The 23,916-nt window shown below is 40.3% G+C and overlaps 1 protein-coding gene across 1 annotated transcript in view; it reads right to left on the reverse strand.

The window, feature by feature from the left end:
• TSHR (thyroid stimulating hormone receptor) overlaps nucleotides 1-19,325 on the reverse strand; it is a 44,664-nt gene extending 25,339 nt beyond the window's left edge. The window contains exons 1-3 of the mRNA XM_063160171.1: nucleotides 19,135-19,325; nucleotides 8,745-8,816; nucleotides 6,765-6,839 (exon numbers count right to left, since the gene is read on the reverse strand). Of these exons, the coding sequence (XP_063016241.1) occupies nucleotides 6,765-6,839; nucleotides 8,745-8,816; nucleotides 19,135-19,310 (323 nt within the window). The 5' untranslated portion in view covers nucleotides 19,311-19,325. The remainder of the gene's footprint in view (nucleotides 1-6,764; nucleotides 6,840-8,744; nucleotides 8,817-19,134) is intronic.
• Between the last annotated feature and the right edge of the window lie 4,591 nt (nucleotides 19,326-23,916).

Consider the following 23,916-nt stretch of genomic DNA (forward strand, 5'->3'; position numbering starts at 1 on the left):
AAATATTTTAAACAGCCAGATGAGACAGCACAGTAATGAGAGAAAATCTTAAATAATGTGAGTGAGGGAATCCCAACTAAACATCGGGAAAAGGTTTATATCCCTGCTGTTCAATTTTCTTGAACTGATAATTTTTGGATTCAAAAAGAAGTAAGCTCTAATATCTACTGTATTTATACTTGCAATTCATCCTACTCTTTGTATTGCAGAGGTGCCTTAAAGCCCAGAAGGAAGAAAAGGGCCATTGTGGAACAGATAGCCAGGCTCAGAAGTGTCTAGTGAAAACAGATTAGAGAGGTATAAAAATAAAAGGTGATTTGACAGAAGTTGGTGTTACACTTAAGAAAAAATGAGGACAGAAATCCAATTTTCCCTATTTCCCTGAATATGTGGCCTCTAATTTTGTCTGGGTGAAAAGGAGAAAGATCTTGTGTGCTGTGGATAAATGTAGGCAACACCAAGGCGACCATGACACAGAGCTGAAGTGCAGAGAGTAGATTTATTCCATCATCTTGCTGGCTGGAGGATTCAAAAAAAATCAAGTAGAGACACATAGACTGCTAGGCTCATATTGGCAGGGGCAAAACACAGTGAGGCCTGAGTGCTGCCTTCACCGGGCTGTGGTGTACAATCTCTGCACTTCTTATCTCCTTTCCCTGCTTACACAGAGGCCCAAGTCTATAAGAAGAATGCTTTTAAGTCTTTCACAGTTTTCTGTTATCTTGTAAGAAAATGTCACTTCTTCAGTAGACAAAAAATAACCAAAACAAACACAGATACATGAATTCTCTGACACTGTTTTCTAACATCTTCTCAGTGCAAGATTGGTCTCTGAATGAAAACAATTCTAATTCCAATTTAGTTTTCTCTCTTGCCAATCTTCTCTTTTCCAACCCTTTCCTTGCCACAGATCTTCATTTCCATTAATGAACTGTGCTGCTGTCCTTGTTTTAAATACTCAAACATGATAAGTCTTAGAGTACTGGAAGGAATTTCTCTCTAAAATCACAGACTTAAAGAATATCTACTGCTCCATTAATATTGGAACCTATGAAGTTAAGCCCATAAGGAGAAAGGATATTTGAACAATTCTGATCTCATCAATTAGCAGGACAAACTGCATTTCACAATTTCTTTTCAGTAATCAGGCATAAGTACTATACTTAAAGACACATAAATGTATGATCCTAATTTCAAGCCGTAATCAACAGACTGCTTTGTTGTAAAGATTAATCCCAAAAGGTCCATAAAGATAGAAGACCAAATTGATTATCGGTAAATTCATTAACCAGGGTTTCCACTTTTATCATTTATCTTCTATGAATTGGTGAGTTGAAAATATTGAAACTTGTGAGCTTAAAATGTTATGGTTTTTGAAAAGCAGCTCTAGGAAAACTGTTAGTAGTTTAAGTTGCCTAAAATGCAGATAAAACCAAAGAGTATACTTCAAATGCCTAATAAGCTAGTTCTCAGATATCTAAGTGTCTGTGAGAGCTGATTTTAAATTACTTTTGAAATGCAGCTTCAGAAAATAGAAAAATCATGGCATACAGCAGTGTTACAATTCTGAGTCCTTCTGGGCATTAAGTGCTTTTAAGGTATAAGAAAACCTGAGACAGTTAGAAGGCATTTTTGTTAACCATTGATGCAAAAAGGCAAAAGGTGTCCTGAACAAACATTTTACTTTGCAGTCCTAACTGAAATTACTTAGAGATGCTCATTAAAAAAGAAAAAAGAGTATGCTGCTACTTACCCACAATCTAATAGAATTATTAGTGGAGTATTTACAAAAGTATTCAAAGTTGCTTTACAAACTCTATTCTTGGAAATACAAAAACCATTTAAATAACTGTCTTATTTGTGCTTTAAAGACACTTGATGTTTGACATTTTAGTTCTGGCACTCAGACTAGGAATTTAAAATGTACTAGGTTTACAATCAAATCACCACCTGACTGTCCAAGAACAGCAATTCACTTTTCATTTTTAATGAAAATACACAAAAAGTTTATCTCATCAAGAATGGGTGTGCAGAGAAAGTCACTTGATTTTATAAAGATATGTGTCAAGACTTACAGATAAATATGAACTTATGTTTAGTTGCAAAACTATAACTACTTTCAAATCCAAATGTATCTAAAAATGAAACTAATAGTAAGAACTATTCAAATATTAGGCTAATTAATTAAATGAGACACATGTTTGCCAGCTAACTTTCAGAAGGGTTAATATGCTACTTAAAATTGCTTGAATTTGGTAACATTAAAAGAAGCACAAACATTTACATATTGAAGTGGAATCTAAATTTCATTCACCAGACGTGTTTTTCATACCTGCCTTGCAATATTGATACATTCTGGAGTCTGTTTAAACCCAGAATTCAGAAATTGCAAATCTGGTTTTAGAGTAGGAATACAATCATGTTATATTGTGATACCTGCAAAGACTAAGGATATCCAGGTCAGCAATTGTGAAATGTTTTATATAAGCTTTTTTTTTTTCATTGTACTGTGTAGGGGGATAGAACATAGAATGTAATCTTACCCCCTAAAGAGTTGCAGCTGAGCCAATTATTGAGGATTAGGAGCAGGCCTGATGTTAACAGGCCACAGCTGTAGCAAATCAAAAGAGTGTTATAAAAGAGTGGATTGGTTGGCTGAGGGAGCTGGAGTCAGTTGGCTGCTGTGGGGACAAGGATGGGTCAGTGCTTAGAGGAGCTGGCTGTAAGAAACATCGAGGAGGTACAAAACTCTAGCAATATGGAACCCTTGCAATGTACTGATAATAGAACTTCTGCAATATAATGACAGCATATTGTAGTAACCTGGGCCCCCTCTCTCTACCTTCTGTGATTTCACAGCTACCTTAGCTTCTCTCACTTGTTCATCTACTTCCATGTTTTATCCTCCCCCTGCAGCCAAACCATCCATGTTGTCCCATCTGCATGCACCTATTTAAGCCTTTGCAGCACTGGCACCAGAAAACTGGCTTAGGCTTCCAACAGTCTACTCCCTAACTCCAGACTGCAGATTTTAACAGGATTGTTTTGCTCAGCTCTATCCCAGCTCTGAAATTCACTGCAGGTACACAGCATTCCCCCATCAGTCTCTTCAGTATTCCTCTCCCTCTCTCCAGATGCTTCTCCCTTCTTCCTGCAGTGCTGGATCCCCTGGCCTGGCATGATGAGCTGTCCTAGAGAAGGGCAGCCCTTGCCCAGAGGATGGAGGGGCTGCTCTGCCCCTGGCTCCATCTCCCTGCAGGGCTGCAAGTGCTCCCCCAGCCGCTCTCCAAATAACGTCACATATATGAGGGCAAGCCACTTGAACCATGACCTTTGGCCTTGTTCCCAAATGTGAGAGGGCTTTTAATGTGGTTGTCTAAGAGGAGAATGCTTTATGAGCGAGGAGAAGAAAGTAGGGAGAGACCAGGGGAGGGTGAGCCAAGACACAGAGAAAGGAGGAAAAGAAAGAATGAGGTTCTGTTTGCAGGAATGTTTCCCTGAGAAACAGAGACCTAATTACAACAGGTTTTTATTTAGTGTAATGTAAGCTTCAGTTCTACTAGTAAGGCAGCTACAGAGAGACACTGATTGCTAATCAGACCCTTTCACAACTACACTTACAAAAAATACATACTTATGTAACTGTATGAGCGAGACAGATCTGAATTCGTAAACAGACATGCTTAAAAGTGGTAAATACAAAGAGAAGAAACAAGAAACCATTGTGAGACCAATTTAACACAACTGAGGAGGAAAAAACCAGCAGAATTGTTTTCCTTATTTACATCTTCATAGAGTGGAAATTTTGCCATTAATTACCAGCAAAATGAGATGTGGCTCATTAAAATACAGCAGGTGATCAGTTTCCTTACTTTGCAGAAGTTGCTCAGTACTTGAAAGGCATGGACGCATAACAACACATGACCCTTATAAAATATGGGTCATAAAAATATGCTTAAAGACCTGAGGTCTGGAAGGAACAGAAAGTCAGGACAGAGGTACATGAGCCAAATAAGCACTGAGAAAATGAGTTGCTGAAGATCAAGGCTGAAGTGCCCTAACTAAGCTTGGCAGACAGATCATGATGAACACAGGATGCCTATTCACATAACACATGGCTTAAAGCGAAGCATTAGTTTCTTCCTTCCACAAACACTGAATTTTCTCTTTAAAAGTTTTTATGTCTAAAAACAAATGTTTTCAGAATGAAACTGTGTGTATAAGTTTCAGTTAGGGTGAAAAGATTATTTATATAAAGCTGCACTTTATGAAAGTTCAAAGAAAAACAAGCTGTAAAAATAAAGCTCTGTGAAATGACTTTTAAAAACTGTTAATCTCAACCTCCTTTAAAATACTTTGTGATAATCTTAACCTACTATTATTTTAGCAATAATACTTTAAAAATACTATGTAAATGCATTAAATTAATGCATAGCACAAGATGCAAATTTATCCCTGTATTATCCCACTGTTTGGAAGGTAAATCAAACTCAACAGTGATAGGTTTTAACAAATCAGGAGTTATAGAAACAATTCATAAAAACTGTCAAATCTATAAATTGCTTTCTTTCACAGCATATATGCAACTGTCTAACTTGCCAGATGCTAGGATATCCCCTGATTAAATTATACATGTGCCTTACTTCCAAACAGATTTTATAAACCTGGTAAGTTCTTTTAAGTGGTAGAGGTGGCCCTTCTTTGTGGGCTATCTGCAAAGTCTTGGGGTTTTCCTATAACTTTTGTGAGCAGAGTTCTGATGTCTTGTCCTGGGTAATATTTTTGGCTCTCGTGCAGGAAAAAAAAAATCTTGTATGCTGTCTACAGTTTCTCTTGGCAATGCTTTGTGAGAAATAGAAGGGGTCCCACGTTACCATACCCTTGTATAGTGGAGCAGGAAGCATTCCCTCCATGGCTTCCCCACAAGGCTGTGCCAGGGGTGACATGAGCTTGGGAACTCTGCTGACTCCTGCACAGACCTGCAGCTTTCAGTCATGGACAACACATCCAGGCCTGGGGGCTGCAGTGGGTGTGATTTTGGAGCTTTCTGGAGCATTTTATCTTTAATTTCTAATAAGGTGAGCCACAAAAGAAGTGCCATATGAGGAATTTGTATCACAGTGGCAGATACTTTATTCATTGCTGATAAAATGTGCTGCCAGTCAATGTTTCACTAAATGTTCATTTGCGTTAAACAAGAAATTTTACAGACACAACAACTATGAAAGAGGAAGAGAGAACATGGACGTGACAGGCTCAGGTAAAAACATCAACATAATAGGAAATGGTGTTATAACCACAGGCAAGTACTGATATCACACCAGACCCTTGCTGTGAAGCTCAGGAATACTACTGGAGCATGTTGTTGGCCTGAAGTAGATCTCAGGATCCTTGCACTCTGCTTCTAGATATGCCAGTCAGGCTCATGTTCTCTTAAAGGAGTCACTTACACTTTCCAGCATTAGTTTCTCTCTTTATCTTCATTAACAATAATTATATTTTTCTCCTGTAACTTTGTTAGTCTTTCTGATTCACACTGTGTAAAGTAGAAGGAAAAAGAATCATAGAAAATACAGCAGTGTTAAATCATCATCTAATTCAGTCTCTTTCTCTGAGTGAAGATTAAATAGATCTATGGAATTTCAGATCATACAGCCTTAAAGGCCTGCAGTGGTAGAGACAATGTCTCCAGGAAAAAAATTCTAGTGTTTATTACCATAGGAATAAATACCAGCCATAGGATTACATTTCCTAGAGGCTGCCATGTGTCTTGTCTAATCTACTTTAACATTATAAATACATTTTCAAACATTAGTGTGAAAATGGGTGGTAGTTTTCACCTCTTGCAACAACCTTAAAAAAAATCAATCTGCCTCTGGCATGTTTTCTTTCTGGACACAAAAGACCTTTCTCAATTACTGTGTTTTCTGGAACCATGGTGACCAACAGTGCTCTCCCATGGAACCTCTGCAAACAAAGATCTCTGAAATATGCCAAATTCAGCTGAGCCTTACAACAGTGGCACACTTTCCAGTCCCCCTTTTGGATAAGTAATGGAAACATGGAAGAGTACCAGATACAGGAGGGGTCCTTTGGAGCTCTCTCTTCAATACATTACATTCTCATTTTGACAGGGTGCAGATGGATGACAGGAATTCTCTGGATGCATCCCAGCAGTTCTGTAACTGCCCTTAGCGTGTCACTTGGTGTGGATTGGTCAGAACAGAAGAACAAAAAGGTGCAGAAACACTTCCCAGAAGCCTTTTTCCATGTTATTCTTGTTCCACTTAATAACCATATAAACACTCTTCATTTTACTAGTGCACTTTCAGAATGATTACTTATTCTTCATGTCTCCAGGTAGTGCCATTTTGCTCTGTGCTTTGCTCCTTCTGATTTTATTTCTTATGCTTATATTACTGTTTTACACTTACCTGCAGTAAATTGACAGAAATAATTCTTAGTTACCATTTTATTTCAACTTGACATCAAGTTCATTATGCACTCCCACTAGTACATTTATCTACAGTACATTTATCTACATTTCTATGGGAAGATACAGAAGGGAGCCAAAAAGATGTATGGAAAACAAGCACAATGAAATAAGCTCAAAAAAGAGACTGACTCACTCCACATTATGGAGAAAGGAAATGAAAAAAGGAATATTTAGCTACATAGGAGACAGGAATGATGAACATCATCATGTGTATTATATTCCAAATTTATCTCATGACTGTATTCATTTATTTAATTACAGTACTTACATGTGAGTGACTTTGCTTAAACTGTTGAAGGAATGGGCCTCCAGACTCTGAAGTGTTTCATCTATAGAGATGTAACTAAACACCAGCAAACAGAAAAATAAACAGGTCTCAGACACTGGGAAGCCACAGCTAGTGCCATCATGCCACTTCATTTGTCACGTCATTTTTCTCATCCAGCTATGATGGCACTCAGAAAGAGAGCAGGATTTAAATCAGATCAACACTTGGCAGCAGCCACAAGGCTGCTTATTTTCCCAGCCCTTATTTTCTTCCTTCTCCCTCTCTCCACCTTTCTTTGCTTTTTTCCAACCTCAGCATCCCCCAGATTGCTGCCCCTGTTGTCCTCTGCTGCTGATGGAGAGCAGCTTGGTGACCCGTGGGGCACTTCAGGAGAGGACAGCCGGGAGCAGGTAAGGCCCTGGAGGCTGAGCTGAGGCTGGGCAGTGTCAGCTGGCACTGGGGGCACAGGAGGCGCAGACACAGTGGGCTGTGGGGAGCTGTGTGCTGGCATTGGCTGTGGGCCAGCAGAGTGCCCAGGGTGGCAAAGGCACTGTGCTGCACAGGGGAATTGTGCTTTGCATGGGGCTGCTGGCAGAGAGCGCTCTGGGATGCTCCTTTGTGGGGAGAAACTGCAGAGAAAACACTTTGAGGAGCCACAGACCGGGTGTTTGTGAGGTACTCGTGAATGTGACTCCAAAGCATCATCCTAAACCCAGAAAAAATGTTCCTTGACATTAAAAAATCCCTGACCTTTAAAATACTGAATGTTCAATATGTTCTTAAGTTGGCAGAAAGTACCAGGTGAATCCCTTGTACCAAGATTTAGTGTATTTGCCTTATTAACAGTGTAAACCAGAAATTGCAATTACATTTGAATATCCTATAAAACCTTTATTCAGTGATGCCTTTCTGACAGGAATTAGCTTTGTAATTAAGCATGTAATTTAAATGTTTTTTCTTTCATTCATGTGGAAAAGCAGCACAGAGGGAAAAAAATCTCTACTTCTGGCTATCAAGAGTACATAGCCATGCATTCATTTAAGAGAAATTGTAGCTCTAAAATTTTTGTTTAAACAAGGTTCATAAAGAGGAGAACTAAATCTTCTATTCAGTACAGATAAAAACATGTTTATTTGTGGAAATCATATAGTAGACACCATATAGCAAAATGAGCTGCTGTATTTTGAATAATAAACACAGTATATAATCCCCTGTTGAAACTTCAGAACATTTTCTAGATGAATTTGCAAAACCAGGAAAGATCTGGTAATTTTCATTGCACAGAAATTATGGGCTGCGAGAGGCAAATGAGACATGTGGTACATTAGAGGCCAAGACATATACATAAAAGTTGTATTTAAAACACAGCTACTGATTCCCTAACCTGAAGTTTATATCAAGAGGGTGGGAGTTCACGTTTTGTGGTAGTAGTAATGCTACGAGAAATATCCAGATGGACATTGACACTATCAAAATTTAAATTGCAGTGGAGCTTTTGGAGCCAAAGAAGGGCTGACACCCTTTTATATTGAATCAAACTCTGTTCTAAACTAAGTTTACCCTTTTTATATATAATATTATACATCATGTGAGGGATATTCCTCCCTCTCCAAAAAAAACCTAAACAATACCCTATCTGATTAAACTGAGATGGTAAATGAAGCTGCAGATATCAAAGAACAATTACTTTAAAGGATTTTAGGGAGTCTTTATTTCAATATATCTGGATGAAATATGACATATAATAGGTGAGGGGGACACTTAGAGACACAGCAGGAGTTAAGGACCACAGACACTGGGGCACTTGAATTGTGAGGGTGTAAAATCCCAGGGATTCCTTTGTTCAGGATCCCTCCTTAGAGAAACCAAACCCTAATATTTTCATTTCATAAATTTTTATATACAAAGACAAAATTTTGGAGAAGGAGAGTAATTTTTAAAAATTTGAAAGAATAGTATCAGAAACTGAACAGAACTTACATCCTAGAGATGTTGGGGAGATTGGAAAAAGCATCACTTGGAATTTTTCTTAGATGAGTCTCCAAAAATCTCCTAGAGAAACAAAAAATTGACAGTTAATATCCTCTGGTAGCTACAATTTAAGATTAACAAGTCCTACACAGCTTCAGCTCTGCTCCAATGTTTTTGTTCTTATCTTGCCAGGTCTCTGAGTTGCCATCTTTGCCTCATTTCTATTCCTGTTTCATTATGTGGCTTTTTTTGATTGCTGTGCTCCATCAATCTAAATTCCAGCTTTCTGCATCATCCCTCCCAAGAACTCAGTGGTGACAATGGACCTTCCAAAACTCCAGAGCATGGCCAACAGAACATATTTGCCCATTGAAGTTAATGAAGTATTAAGAGAATTATTTTAATAATTTCAGTCTCCACAACAATATCCCATCCCTCATTCTGAGCAAGAAGTTCAGGCATGTCAGCCAAAATTGAATTAGAGCAATTGCAACTACCTCCCCAGAATTCTTCATTTTTTTTTGTAATAAATAGTACATTCTTCCTCCTCTAACATCTGATGCGGGGGTGGCATGTACCTTACCCATCTGCAGGAGATTTCAGAAAAACCCACAATATTTAAGGGAGATACTCATCAATAGCTAAGCTTTTAAAAAAATGAATCTCTAGCAGACTTACTCCTCTAAATAAGAAAGGAGGAAATGCTTTTGAAATTCAGCCTATGATAGCTGTTAAACTCAGAGTTACAACGTGTTGCTGTTAATCTTTGGTTTTCCAATACAGTTTGGGAATGCACTTACAGAGCATCTGTTGAATAATAGTCAAGAACAAATGATAAACTTTCCCCCGAGCTGCTATTTAACAACAGTTAAAGAAAAAAGAAATAACAAATTAGGATGATTTCCTGATTCTGTTTTGTTTCATAATGCCAAGTATCTCATTACTACAATTATATTTGATTTACATAGCCAAATATATTATCATTTTGAGATTTATCAAGTTTCTGGAATTTACATACAAGAAATAGACTTTAATAATAACAATATATGCAGAAATTCTCCAAGGTTTTGTCTTGAATAAAGTATAAATGATACTATAATCCCAAGGGAAGAATCTACTTCCCCAGTCTACCTTCTCTACTCCATATATTTGTTACAAGAATGAGTAAAGACTTCTACTTTTCCAACAGTGGGTTGATGTTTCTCCTGACCTCAATACACCTGGCTCCAAACAAGCTCCCAACCATGGGAACGTCAATTGGTCCAGGGGTTATGTCCATATAGATGTTATTTTAACAACCACAGCAGTATCAGTGATATTACTTCAGTAAGATATATTAGGGAAGTAAATATATATTTTACATAGTTGTCTCTTCATTTTAAAAGCTTTTAAATGCATATCTACAAAACACAATAAGTAAATACATACCACCCAAAGAATTTCAGATTGAAATTATATGATTTATAATTTGAATCATCTCAACAAAAGCTTTATGTATTTTAATGAACTATTTTCCACCAATACAGGGGGGAAATTTTACCATATGTCAATATGAGAGAGTTTGTCAATTTGAAACAAAGTAAAAAATTTTACATTCAAAATTCATTTTTCTGAGAAAATTATAAGAAGCAATGACCTTTAGCTTTTACATAAGAGAAATAAATATGACAACAAAGTAATGGCTAGGTAAACAGCTATTGACACATTCATTTCTAGTTTTTTATGTCCAATTAAATCCAACACAAACAACAATATTTTAAATTATTCTGAAATAAATGCATTATAGTCTTTCAGTGGTGCAAAAATAGCTATAAAAAGGCATTTCACATAGTGAAATTTGTGCTAAATTTACCAGAAGATGATTACCACCTAGTGTCCAATGCTAGTATTACCAATGTGGTAGGAAGGGGGGAATGATTCACACAGCAAAGGAACTCTGCAAGTAGGGAATCATTTCTGAATATGCAAGACTACACAGCTGCTTTCCTACAACTAGCAGTCCAACAGAATAACATAAAGTATCGCTCAAAACTGGCCCAGCCCTAATTAATTAAAGAAATACTAGATTCCTTCAAAATGAAATTGTACAGGTCAGTGTTTGGAACAAGTAGTACTGAAAGTAATGTATCCTCTACCTACAAACTGAGGTACATATGGACACTCTCAGACTGACAGGAGAGAATTTAGGTTGGTTACTTGTGAATTTATAGCAAACAGAAAACCCCAATCCACAATGTTGGAGCTAATCCTTGCTCAGTTTGTGATCACCCAGTGCTTCTGACTGGATTGAAATAAAAAAGACTTCACAGGAAGGAATGATCCTATTCGCAGTCAGTTTTCAGATGACACCAAGATGGGCAGGAATGTTGATCTGCTGGAGGGTAGGAAGGCTCTCTAAAGGGTCCTGCACAGGCTGGAATGATGGGCCAAGGCAACTGTGTGAGGTTCAACAAAGCAAAGTGACATCTTGCTGTGTGCCCTCCCAGCTCCTTGTGCACCTCCAGCCTGGTGGGGTAGCGTGAGAAGCATAAAAGGCTGGTACTTTCTAAGCACTGCTCAACAATAACTAATACATCCCCTGAATAACCAACTTTTTTCCCAGCACAAATCCAAATCCAATCCAATCCACAGCACCATATTTGGTACTATGAAGAAAATTAGCTCTATTCCAGCCAAAATCAGGCCACTTCTCTGCAACTTTTTTTTTTTTTTTTTCTTTTCATCTGCATCCAGGCCACTGAAGTCCTTTGCCTGGCTGTGCAGCCTGAGGAAATGGAGCATTATTGAAGTAGAGGATAGACCAAAGAAGCACTGAAATGTACTGGACATACATCAATCCATGGGACCTGAGATGTTGCACCTAAGGGCAACGATATCCATGATATCATTCTAAGGCTACCCTATCATCTTTAAAATATCATGGTGATCAAGGGAGGTTATGTCTGAAAAAAAAAAAATCAGCATACACATTTTCCAGTGAGGCAAAAAGGAGGATCTGAGGAAACACAGAGTAGTCGCTGCTATGTAGTTATTTTTTGTGTGCAAGTAATTTCATACATTTGAATGTCCTTTTGCAGATGCGATGTACACGATCAGAGGCAAAAAAAAAATTCCTTTATTTTCATCTATATTTCTATCTTAATAATTCATACATTCAGTTTCACTTTTTGACCTCTGCTGAGCAGCTGGCAGCAATTATAGGCACTTAGAGGTTCTCTGATTAAAAGCAACAGTAGCCAGCAATTACAGCCTATTCTTACTCTCTTTCCCTGTAGGATGTGAGCCTCTTCTGACTGCTCTTTTCTGAAATTTCATGATCCTGTTTGAACTTTCTTTGCAGAAATTTATAGGCTTTTAGTTCAATATTTCAGAAACACAGCTCTTCTCTATTGTAGTTAGAGTACATTTTATAGCAGGCCATCATAAAAATTTAAAGTTCAGGGTAAAAGAGGCAGCAGTACCCAGTTTAGGTCAAAATCAAAATTTAGTTCAAAAGTAATTAAATAGGTACGTCTGTGATCACAATGCACGAAAATATGAGGGTGTAGTGTTTTAATATGGCAATCAGGTGAAGTTCCAAGCAACCCGAAAGGACAAAGCATTGAACGAAGCATTGAATCTTTTAAAAGGGTGGAGAGGAGGAGTGGGGTAACTATTGACCTGTCAGCCTCATCTCTGTTCCTGGGAAGATCCTCCCACAAGCTATGCTAAGGCACATGGAAAACAGAGAGGTGATTTGAGACAGACAGCACAGCTTCACCAAGGGCAGATCTCATCTGACCAACCCAGTGGCCTGGGAATGACTACATCAGGGGACAAGGGAAGGGCTGCAGATGTCATTTATCCAAGGCTCCAAGTGCACAGGGCAAGGGAGGGGATTCTGCCCCTCTGCTCTCGTGAGACTCCGCCTGGAGTACTGTATCCAGCTCTGGAGTACTAAGCACAGGAAAGATGTGGACCTGCTGGTGCGGGTTCAGTGGGGGGCCAGGAAAATGATCAGAGAGCTGGAACCCCTTTCTATGAGGAAAGGTTGAGCTGGAACCCCTCTCTGCAAGGAAAGGTTGAGCTGGAACCCTTCTCTGTGAGAAAAGGTTGAGGTTGAGCTGGAATCCCTCTCTGCGAGGAAAGGTTGAGCTTTCTTTTGCTGGGCTTTTTCAGCCTGCAGAAGAGAAGGCTCCAGAGACACTTTATTGCAGCCTTCCAGTACTGAAAGAGGGCTTCTAACGAAGCTGGGGACACACTTTTTCGTAGTGCCTGCTGCAATAAGGCAGGGCATTATGATTTTAAACTAAAAGATGGTCAATTCGGACTAGATGTAAAGAAAACATTTTTACAATGACTGTGGTGAAACCCAGGCACAGATTGCTCATATAGGTGGTAGCTAAATCATCTCTGGAAGCATTCAAGGTCAGGCTGGATGGTACTCTGACCAACCTAATCTAGTTGAAGATGTCCCTGCTCCTTCAAGAGGTGGTTGGACTAGATGGTCTTCAAAGGTGCATTCTAACCCAAACTATTGTATGAGTCTGTGATAAATTACAGTATTAGGTTTCAATTCAATTCAATTATTCAATTCTATATTTATGTATCTACTTATTTGTGAGAAAAAACTAGCTCAATCTTTTCATGTTGTGTGATTCAACCTTTCTTTGTAAAGAGAAAGGTTGAATTTAAATGCCTATTTCTTTGCATTCACAGAGATGACACCCACTAGCTGGAGTTCAAGAGAGAACTAATCTTCTTTTAGTATGTGTCCGCAGCTCATTTAGGCTTAAATTGTAGTGTTTATTATAGCTGGTCTCATTGCTTCGTTGTTTGAGTCCATAGCATTGCACTTGGCAAAATCCTGAGTGTTTTCCATTGACTTGGGAAAGGTACCAGGGCACTGACTGGTTTGCACAATCTTGAATAGAATAAAAGGTGTTGACATAAAATGGCCTTTTGCAGATGGCTCACTTCTCATTTTTGAGTAAAACAAGCTACTTTTTCTACTCTCTAAATTTTGGCTACCACATAGTAGCCACCTAAGTGTGGTTAAGAAGCTGCTATGCCATTAGCAGCTTCACAATACATACTGTTAATTTTTTTGAGACTCTTTCTTGTGTAGTCTGTGAACATAAGGATATGTAAGGGCTGAGTCCAGCAGAACACAAAAGCATGTTTAAAGTTGAGTTTTTAAAGAACTGAGACTGTATTTCATTTTCCCTATTCCCGGTTTGGCAGATTAGCATTTCAGAGTAGTCTCTCTGAACTGCATGTGGGAAGGTTCAGTCACACTTGGTGATGAAGGCAGATCATTTAGACATTTTTAAAACACTTCCTGAGACAGTTCAATTTTCAATATATAATTGAAATATAATATCACCTTTTATATATAATATCACCTTTTATAGCTTCTTTGGAGGTTCTGTAAACCCATGTTAAGGAAAACATCAAACATTTCTTGATTTTGCAAATATAAACAGACTGTTTGAGTCAGATTCATGAAAAGTTGCTCTCTCCACTGATATTAGCTATTTGCAAAAAAATCTGTAAATAATTCCTTAGTAGTCACATAGATTTTTTTTTTTGGCAAAATTTAAGTTTTTTCTTTCCTTTTACAGATATATCAATAAACTCTGTTTCCCAATTCAAGAGAAGGCTGTTGTGTGCTTCTGAAGTGTAATGGGTTGGAAATGTTATGCCAAAAGAAAACACTGTAATGAAAACTGATTATAATAGCAATTCAAGATTCAGTGTAGTGTAACACTTACAAAATCAGTCTGTTAAACCACTGTTGAAATCAATTCCAAAAATAAGAGGTTTTTTAACTCTGGTATAAACAACTCTTTTGCTACTATGATGATCAAAACTCATCATCTTCTCAAACAAGGAAACAATACAAATTAATTTCTACTGCCTTATCACCAGTGTCTTCTGTAAAAATCTGTGATATTCTCATTGAGGTTAATCTCTTCACAGCATTTAAAAAATAACTACTTGCAGTCCTCCTGCTTTCTGTTGAGCAAACTATGTGTGTAGTTCAAAAATGGTGAAGTAGTGCTTGCTTCTGTATGAGTGCTTGTCAGTTCCTAGCACTTGACTGGTTTCTGTACCATGACACAGGAAATTTAAATGTTTCAAATGTACAAGAAATGTTACTGATCCAATGACTGATAAGGAATGAAAGAAAATATTGTATTCAATGTTCACAAAGTATTATTTTGGTAATATTTCTCTATTCCCTTAGTCCCTCAATCCTGTTCTTCATCTGCTCACTTTGAGTTGGCCTGTGTATATACAGAAAATCAGTGCACAGTTTGTAAGTTACTTCAAGAACCCTTAGAAGAGTGCTTCAATTTACCATTGGGATTGTGGACAAATCCTTTCACTGTCACATTTCAATTTAACTGAGACAATGATACACATTAATTTTTTGACCTGGCGTATTGGACCTACTGTATGTCAAATGCAGGATTGTTGTGTGTTAATAGCAGGATTATAGAAGCAAAACGATGCCTTTCTAAGCAAAATATGTAGGTAAGTACAATTACAAGCATCAGAATTGACAAGAAAGTATAGTTTTATGCAAAATACAATATTTAGGAAAAATTTCATGTTGCAGCCACGTACATAGAATTATTTCAATCATTATCTGAAAGGCAATTGATAAAACGATTTCATGGACTTGGTAAGTATAATGGTGTTTGGTAAAAAAAACTATTAATTATTTTAAGAAGGTTCAAATCTGGCTCTGTCTTCAGAAATAGTAAAATACTTTTACAAATGAAAATAATCACATATTTTTTGGAAAACAAATTAATTGCAACTAAAAAATTATTTCGAAATGTGTAGCCATTCTATATTACCTACAGAATATACAGAATATATGGGCATTAATCAGAAGGCAGTACCCTACCTACGGCAAATTTACAGGAGCAAATGCAGAACTGTAGCTTAGTATCTAATCTAAAGAGCATAGTCTTGAAGACTGTACTGGTTTTGTATCTATTTATATACCAGTTCCCCTGTCCTTGCCTAACATCCTCTTGTTCAATTTCAATCAAATTTGATTATGTTGATATGAAAATAGCACCTGGGTACAGGATAGAAACCTTATTGAGGGAAGGGAAGGGAAGGGAAGGGAAGGGAAGGGAAGGGAAGGGAAGGGAAGGGAAGGGAAGGGAAGGGAAGGGAAGGGAAGGGAAGGGAAGGGAAGGGAAGGGAAGGGAAGGGAAGGGAAGGGAAGGGAAGGGAAGGGAAGGGAAGGGAAGGGAAGGGAAGGGAAGGGAAGGGAAGGGGAGAGATTAGGTTATTTTTGTAAGTGAATGTAGGAGATGTAATGCACACTGAATAAGAAGCACAACTTTATTAGTTTTATTGTCAAAGAAAAAGAATTAAAACCAATTAGCAATAGATTTATAAAATGAAAATAATTGAGAAGTGCATTGAGGTGATGCTGGGATCATGAATGTGTCATCAGAATGATGCCAAGAAACATATTACAATAATTCAAGAATTATGATGCAATTATATCTTTGAAAAAATGTTCCATGGGGTTTTGGTGATCTGTATGTGTAAGCAAAAAAAAGTCTTATACTGAAAAAAGGTCATATTCAAAATCAATATCTGTGCATTCAGGAATTCTGGATAAGTACCTGCATTAACTATATTTAGATAAATAACAGTTTAAAATGAACACACTTTTCTGGCTTAAGTTCATGCCCCTTTTCTACTAAAAGAGTTAGAAATAAACTTTTATTGGAATTTCTTGTAAGCATTTCTTAAAAAACGGTTTGCTCCATTCTTTTAAAGTAGTAAAAGAGAAATGAGAACAGCTCTGATTGAATAATCAGAATGAAACTTTAATTGGAGTTTCAAGATCCTGTGCATTGAAAAGAGCTCATCATCTCCAAAAGCTGGCAAAGTGTTCCTAGTCTCACCAGTCTCTTAGTCCTACAAACCCTACAAACCTGAATAGCCACACAAAAAAGTTTTTAAATTGGCAATCTTGAGGTTCACTCATTACCACCAAGAAGCAGAATTACTTTGCCTAAAAGTAACAAACTTGCTGCATTTAGGGAAAATTGTAGAGAGTTTAAACACAAACGGTGCAATATGTACAGCGACATATCTCACCTCAAAGAAGAGTTTATTTCTTCTTAAGGTTAACAGAAACTCCAATTATTTTGGAATCTTTTGGCTTTGATTCAGAACTGCTGCCTATTGTACAGAAAAAGATGAAAACATGACAGAATCAGGGGCACACACTTTACAATCTCACAAAATTCTGTGTGGTGTTTTAACTGCCAGTGCAAATAATCCAGCCTGAAGTACCTGAAGTACCTGAAGTACCTGAAAGCACTCTGAACAAAAACCACATATAGGTAAATGTTATAACTCCCACTTAACATATGGAGGGAAAGAAATATTAAGACATTTGCAGAGAGCAAGGGACTACAGAATTGGGTACAATCCACCAGCAATTCAAATAAGAGAATAGGAGGAAAATAAACACACTTTATCCAGAGAGAAAACTTCAAACTGAAGTAAAAAACTGGGGTTTTTTTGTGTTTGATTGGGTTGTGTTTTGTCTGCTTGTTTGTTTGGGAAGGTTGTGTGTAAAAATTCTGTTTTCCTTATTTCTTCAGATAATTCTCCCATTTGCTTTCAAATAAAAGACTATGCAGCACACATTCTACCACTTTTACCATACACTATAAAATCACAATTGTCATTACATGGAATATTTTCTTGACATGGCAGGGAGTACACATCTTGAGAAGTTTGCAATGGTCGCTCCAATAGGTGCACATGATTAAATTTCACCCCAAATAAACAGAAAAATATTTCTCTGTTGTTTTCATTAATTACTTTTCCCATGGAAATAATATCTTCACTGGGTGTTTTTGTCTTTTCAAAACAATGGCTTATTATTTTACATCCCCCATTACTACAGGTGTTTAAAACACTAGAATTCCAGTGGCCAAAGTGCTTTATTTGCGGATCTGTATGCAGAGAGGTACTTCTCAGCCATCAAACCAGCATATTTCAAGGGAAGTATCAAATTTCATTATGTGATCTCATTGTTTCTATTAACTATTTTAAATGCCTGTACAAAGGTATTTTCTCCCATAAACTGAAACTGCTATATTTTCTAACTTATGGTAGATTTCAAAGAACATACTACTTGGTGCATGCCATAGCATTACTGCAATTTCAACCTAAATAAACTGTGTATATAAAAGTATAATAACAAAAAAGTGTATAATTTAAACTCTTATTAACTGAAATACTGCAGTCTAGCCATCCAAAAAATTAAAGGCAAGCAAAAATAATGGAAATAACATCAATATTTTTTCTTTCTTTCTAGGCAAGTGACCAATTTAAGTTTTTACTTTCAGTGTTAAAAAATCTGAGAAGCATTCAAATAAGTGCAAATAATTTAATGGTTCTTATTTATATAAAGTCTCCTGAGAATCATTATCAAGACATAAATGAATCAATCTGTTACTACTTTACCTTGCAGTTAAATCAACTGAGTTTGAGTTAATTTACTTTGTCAGAAAGTAATCTATATTTACAAATGAAAGTTCCATAAAGACTATAAAACTTCCATACAGACTATAAAACTTTTGTACCTCAAGAAACAAAGTGAAAGGCAGGAGTGATTCATCTGCTCAGTTGCAGCTGGCAGCTGCCATTTCAGTCTCATTACAGTATTTGACTCTCAGATATGACACAAGATGCTTATCTGGAGTGGCAGCAGGAACCCGGACAAGATCTCTTACTGTGCCCACAATGTACCAAACACTTAGGCTGAGCTACCTGAATTACTCCATCCCTTTGGCAAGCTCTAAATTTGCTGCTTTATCCCATACTCCACACTTTCATTTGAAGCGCCCTGTCTCCCAGACAGTATTCTTGGATTCTCAGTTCTCACGGATTCCTTTTCTCTTCCTTTGACAAAGAAACTGAAAATGCACAGAGGATTTTGTGGAAGTCTTTGTGAGGTGACCCATCCAGTTCCTATTGGTTTTTAATTACAAAATTGTGTTTGATCTACCTTTCCTGCCCCTCATCCCCTAAGCACTTGCCACACAGAATCCATCCAGCCTACTGCTCACTTTGCCCACAAACAGCCCAGTTACTTATTTTCCTACATTTTTCACAGAACTCTTAAGATCCAATGAACCATCTCTTCACAGCTCTTGAAGGTTTGAGAGTCACTTTTCCTACCTCCTGCCACACGCAGAGTCTGCACACTGCTGTTCCACTCTCCTGTACTGCCCAGGTAATCTGCAGCACCTCTGCCCTCTCACCACCTCCTCATCTCACAGGACATCAGCTCAGAGCATCTCCTGCCTGCAAAGTGTGAACACCCACAGCTGGCTTCCCTAAACCATCCCCACGTACTCACAGGGTCTGGGTGTCCTCCGGGAGGCTGGGAATAAAGTAGATGTCCCTGCAAGTGATTTTGTAGTCCTCCCAGTCAGAGCACTCGCAGAAGGCTGAAGGACACCTCTCCGTGCCCCGGCTGCACAGCACCAGCACCAGCAGCAACTGGTGAAGGAAGGCTACCATGAGGCACAGCATCTTCCGCCGTCCCTCGCTTCTCCGAGGAGACGAGGAGATCCCAGAGCTGCACGGGCAGACCGCGCTGCCCCGCCGGGAGAAGCTGCCGGGGAAAGGCGGCACCTGCGCTGGACAACGCCGCCTCCTCCCTGAGCGGGGTCAGGAAAGGTCTCAGCGAGCCCTGAGCGCCCTCGCCATCGGGCAGGGTCCTCTCCTTGCCCCAGCCGTGCGCCCATCCGGCCCGCCATCCTGGACCTGGCCCCCCGCTCCTCCGCACCCCTCCTGCGGGGTATCCCGGGGCCCGTTCCCCGGCAGTGCCCGCTCCCGGCTCCCAGCGCCCGCTCCCGGCTCCCAGCGCCCTCTCCCCGGCTCCCAGCGCCCTCTCCCCGGCTCCCAGCGCCCGCTCCCCGGCTCCCAGCGCCCGCTCCCCGGCTCCCAGCGCCCGCTCCCCGGCTCCCAGCGCCCGCTCCCGGCTCCCAGCGCCCGCTCCCGGCTCCCAGCGCCCGCTCCCCGGCTCTCACCGCCCTCTCCCCGGCTCCCAGCGCCTGCTCCCGGCTCCCAGCGCCCGCTCCCCGGCTCTCAGCCCGGCTCTCAGCGCCGCGCCGCTCCCGGACCCCGCCGCTGCCCGCGCTCCCTCCGGGGCCGCCTGCCGCGGGCGGCCGGCACCGCGCGGGGCCAGCGGGCTCTGTCCAGCCCTGCCCTGCCCTGCCCTGTCCAGCCCTGCCCTGCCCTGCCCAGCCCAGCCCTGTCCAGCCCTGCCCTGCCCTGCCCTGCCCTGCCCTGCCCTGTCCAGCCCTGCCCTGCCCTGTCCAGCCCTGCCCTGCCCTGCCCTGCCCTGTCCAGCCCTGCCCTGCCCTGCCCTGCCCTGCCCTGCCCTGCCCTGCCCTGCCCTGTCCAGCCCTGCCCTGCCCTGCCCTGTCCAGCCCAGCCCAGCCCTGCCCTGCCCTGCCCTGTCCAGCCCTGCCCTGTCCAGCCCTGCCCTGCCCAGCAGGGGCGAGCGCCGCGCCGGCAGCGGGACCGGCCCGCCGAGCTGCCCCAGAAGGCAGCGGCGAAACGTCGGACCCCGACCATTCCTCCGGGCATCTTTGCAAAAAGGAACAGGAGGAAGGGGGCTGAGTAAGAGCCATACTAACTCACCTGTGAAAGCGGTGAAGCTAAAGAAGGCCTTTGCAACAAGCAAATATTCGGTGACTGCAAGTTAGACATGCACTAAATGTATAGCTGTTTAAAAAGCACAGAAAGTTCAAAAGAGTGATTTTGAAAATGACAGGATAGAGCAAAAGAGGAGACAGTAGCATTTCCCACATTATCAGACAAGATAAAATCCATCCACCAAATAAAAAAAATGGGGGAAAAAAAATCTAATCTTGACAGAAATGAAGTGGAATTATTGTCACCTTAAGTAGGTATACAAGAAGACAAATGTCAACATAAATGTTTGTAGTCTTCAGAGGAGGAAACTCGAAAATGTAACCTATGCACAGTATAAATTAGATTACATTATTCTTGGATAATTAGTTCCTCTCCAGCTACATTAGTTATTCAAACATTTTGAGTACAACACATCAGACACTATTTTGATATAGCTCTTTAAAAGTACTTTAAGTCAGTTCACCAGTATGTGTTTCCTAAATGTAATTAATCCCCTCAATACATCTTTTTTTAAGGTAAGCAAGTGATACCATGGCCATAAAGAAATTTTAATATAAATCCTGATCTTGTGGGCTTATGTTAAATCTTGTGTAAGTGAGGAATCCCATGAGTTACACTTATCCCATTAGGATGGTGTATTCTTTGGGGGTGTCCCAGAGAGAGGTCAAGCTGAAGCACTCACAAGTGTCCTAGAGAATTTCACACTGCATTGCATGAATTCCCTTAGAAACACTGGCTATCCTCTGCCCTGTTCAGTCATGTCCTTCTGACACACTGCTCACATCTGTAACTCACCTGCAGCCCTGAGAGCCACCACTTACCACCACATTTTGGTGTCTGTACCAACCTGACTAAATAACAACGAAGCCACAGGCAGGCACTGAATTTCAAGGTAAATGAACAAGGGAGATACACAGTCCACAGAGGCACAGATGAGACACAATTGTGACTCAGTCTTGCCAAGTCAGACCATGGGGCTTGTAACTGTTCACCCTGTGGCCAGTGCTAAGGGACACAACCCCATCAAGGTGTAAGCCAGACTGGCTGGCTCGAGGCTGCTGCCAAGGTGTTCAAGGTTGCCATCTCTCAGCAGCGGGATCATGTTCTTTCCCAGCCAAGAGCTAACGACACATTTCATGAAGAAGAAAGACACAAAGCAGTACAGGTTCTGAGAGTGGAAACATGTCTACTTCTGTGCTGCTACCCCATCTGGTCCTGTCCCACCCATCTTGTCCTCTGTGGAAACTAACACACACATATACTGTTTGGCATAGTTGAGAGTCAGCAAATACAACATTACCACAGTTGCTACAATCTGCAAAACCTACACTTGTCCAATACTCAGGGTAATATTGCCTGGCATTCATGAAGCATAGCCTGTCTTCCTGTTTTTGGAACCACAGACAAGATAAAAATTCTTATCCACCAATGATATCATTTGTGGGACACAATTGTATTATTTCATAATAATTTGAGATCTTATTGATCTCTGAGGGCAAATCACCAGAATGAGATAGCGGGGCAAGCTCAGGGTTCTGTACTGTGTGCTCCATTCAATCCTGCTGATCTTTCCCAGATCTGGAAACACCAACTCAGAGTCCAACTGTACTAAGGGAGGCTTTTGCCAGGATCTGTGGGACTTGCCTTCTTTTTTCTTCTCATGCTGTTGTGGTTCCCATGACCATAATTTTTAAAAATTAAATGCAGATATATCAGAGATCAAACAAACATAAAAGTTTAGTGGATTTAGGCTTGCCTTGGATCCTCTACCCAATGGGAGTAATCAGCCACTTAAATTTCACCTAATGTGTTACATGTTACAAAAATCATGCAGTGCTATACCTGTTTACATTCTCCTCTGGTTTTCTTCTTACTGCCAAAGTAACAGCTTGTCCCAGGGACACTGTATACCTTATTAAAAATGAGAAATTAAACTCTTTGCACCTTTTGCCTTTGGCAAAGAAATATTTTTGTTGGCACAGGCTGACAACAAAGCATACAAAACTATCCAGCAAAACAAATGTATCATCAAAGGAATTTCTGTTGTCTTTTGGACCTCTCTCTAGCTTCTCAGATTATCTTCTCAGACGACATAACAACTAGGAACCCAGACTTGGTATCCTGCACGTCTGTGATGTGGCAAAAACTTGTGCGACCTGGGCCACATGAATATGCTTCTGCCTTAGCCATCATGAAGAGGGATGAGAGGGGTGAGACTGTGCTTGACATGGCAAGGAAGCTCCGAGCATATGCAGATCCTGTGCATGGCCCAACACATGCCAGAATCGCAGCGGTGGAAACACGTCTGCAGAAATTAGAGGATAAGATAGAGGAGAATCACAAGAAGCTCAGAGAGGAGGTTAAACAAGACCTTCTCCAAACCTCGGCAGTACAGATCAGAGGTTCTGGTACCCAAGGCAGACGTTTCCCAGATGGTGAGAGAAGGTACACCCCACAAGCTGAGCTGTGGTTTTACCTGCATGATTGTGGAAGAAACGTGAGGAGCTGGGATGGAAAACCAATTGCTGTTCTGGTACAATGAGTGTGCGAATTGAAGGAAGACAGGGCTGAGAGAGGGAGTTCCACCAGAAGGAAAGCAGCTCCAGTAGCCCGTAGCCGAACTGCCAGGTATGATGATGATGACATGTCCGATCCCCTTGAAGGAACATCCAAGGCATATGCCCAGGGAAAGAAGGATAACCAGGCTTAGAGGAGCCCTGCCTCTAGCCAGGTAGAGGCATGGGAAAACTGTGTTTTCTGGACTGTGTGGATTTGTTGGCCTGACACATTTGAACCACAAGAGTATAAACTTTGGTGGACACTGGTGCTCAATGTACATTAATTCCGTCGAGACATGTGGGGACAGAGTCTGTTTCTATTGCTGGTGTGACAGGGGGACCCCAGGATTTCCCTTTGGTGGAAGCTGATGTGAGCCTGACAATATTGCCTGGCACTGTCCAGAGACAGTTTGTCAGCTTCAAATATCTTCCAGCTTAATCTCTGTTTTCTCACAACCAATTTTGATGACCTAGTACGACTCGGAGCACAACAGAGTTCTTACTTCTCACAACATGACCTAGTTTGCCAGAAAAGACCAGAGATGTGTATCCCGTCTCTAATTACAGTACTGCTGGAGTGATTTGTTGCCGTATCTTGTGTGTTACTCTCTGGCAGCCTGCCTCTCTCCCTCTTTTATTCCAGCTTCAGAGTTACTTTTTATATTTCACTGTGTATGGACAAAGCAAAGGAAAAACAGATTTATTGGTGGGAAGATAAGTAGTTCCAAGATTGGAGTCATTTCAGTAGCCTATCATAAACCAATTACTCACTTGTCTAGTAGGAGTCCTTGTCTGGTGTACTTACCATTACTAATAGGGTAACCTGAATTAGCTACTCCATGATAATTGTGTTTCAGATTCCTAAACAAGAGGAAGGGTAATTTGCTTCGTTGCTCTTTCACCAAGAGCAAAGTATT

The sequence above is a fragment of the Melospiza melodia genome, chromosome 6, assembly GCF_035770615.1.
Source record: "Melospiza melodia melodia isolate bMelMel2 chromosome 6, bMelMel2.pri, whole genome shotgun sequence".
In the NCBI taxonomy this organism is placed as follows: domain Eukaryota; kingdom Metazoa; phylum Chordata; class Aves; order Passeriformes; family Passerellidae; genus Melospiza; species Melospiza melodia.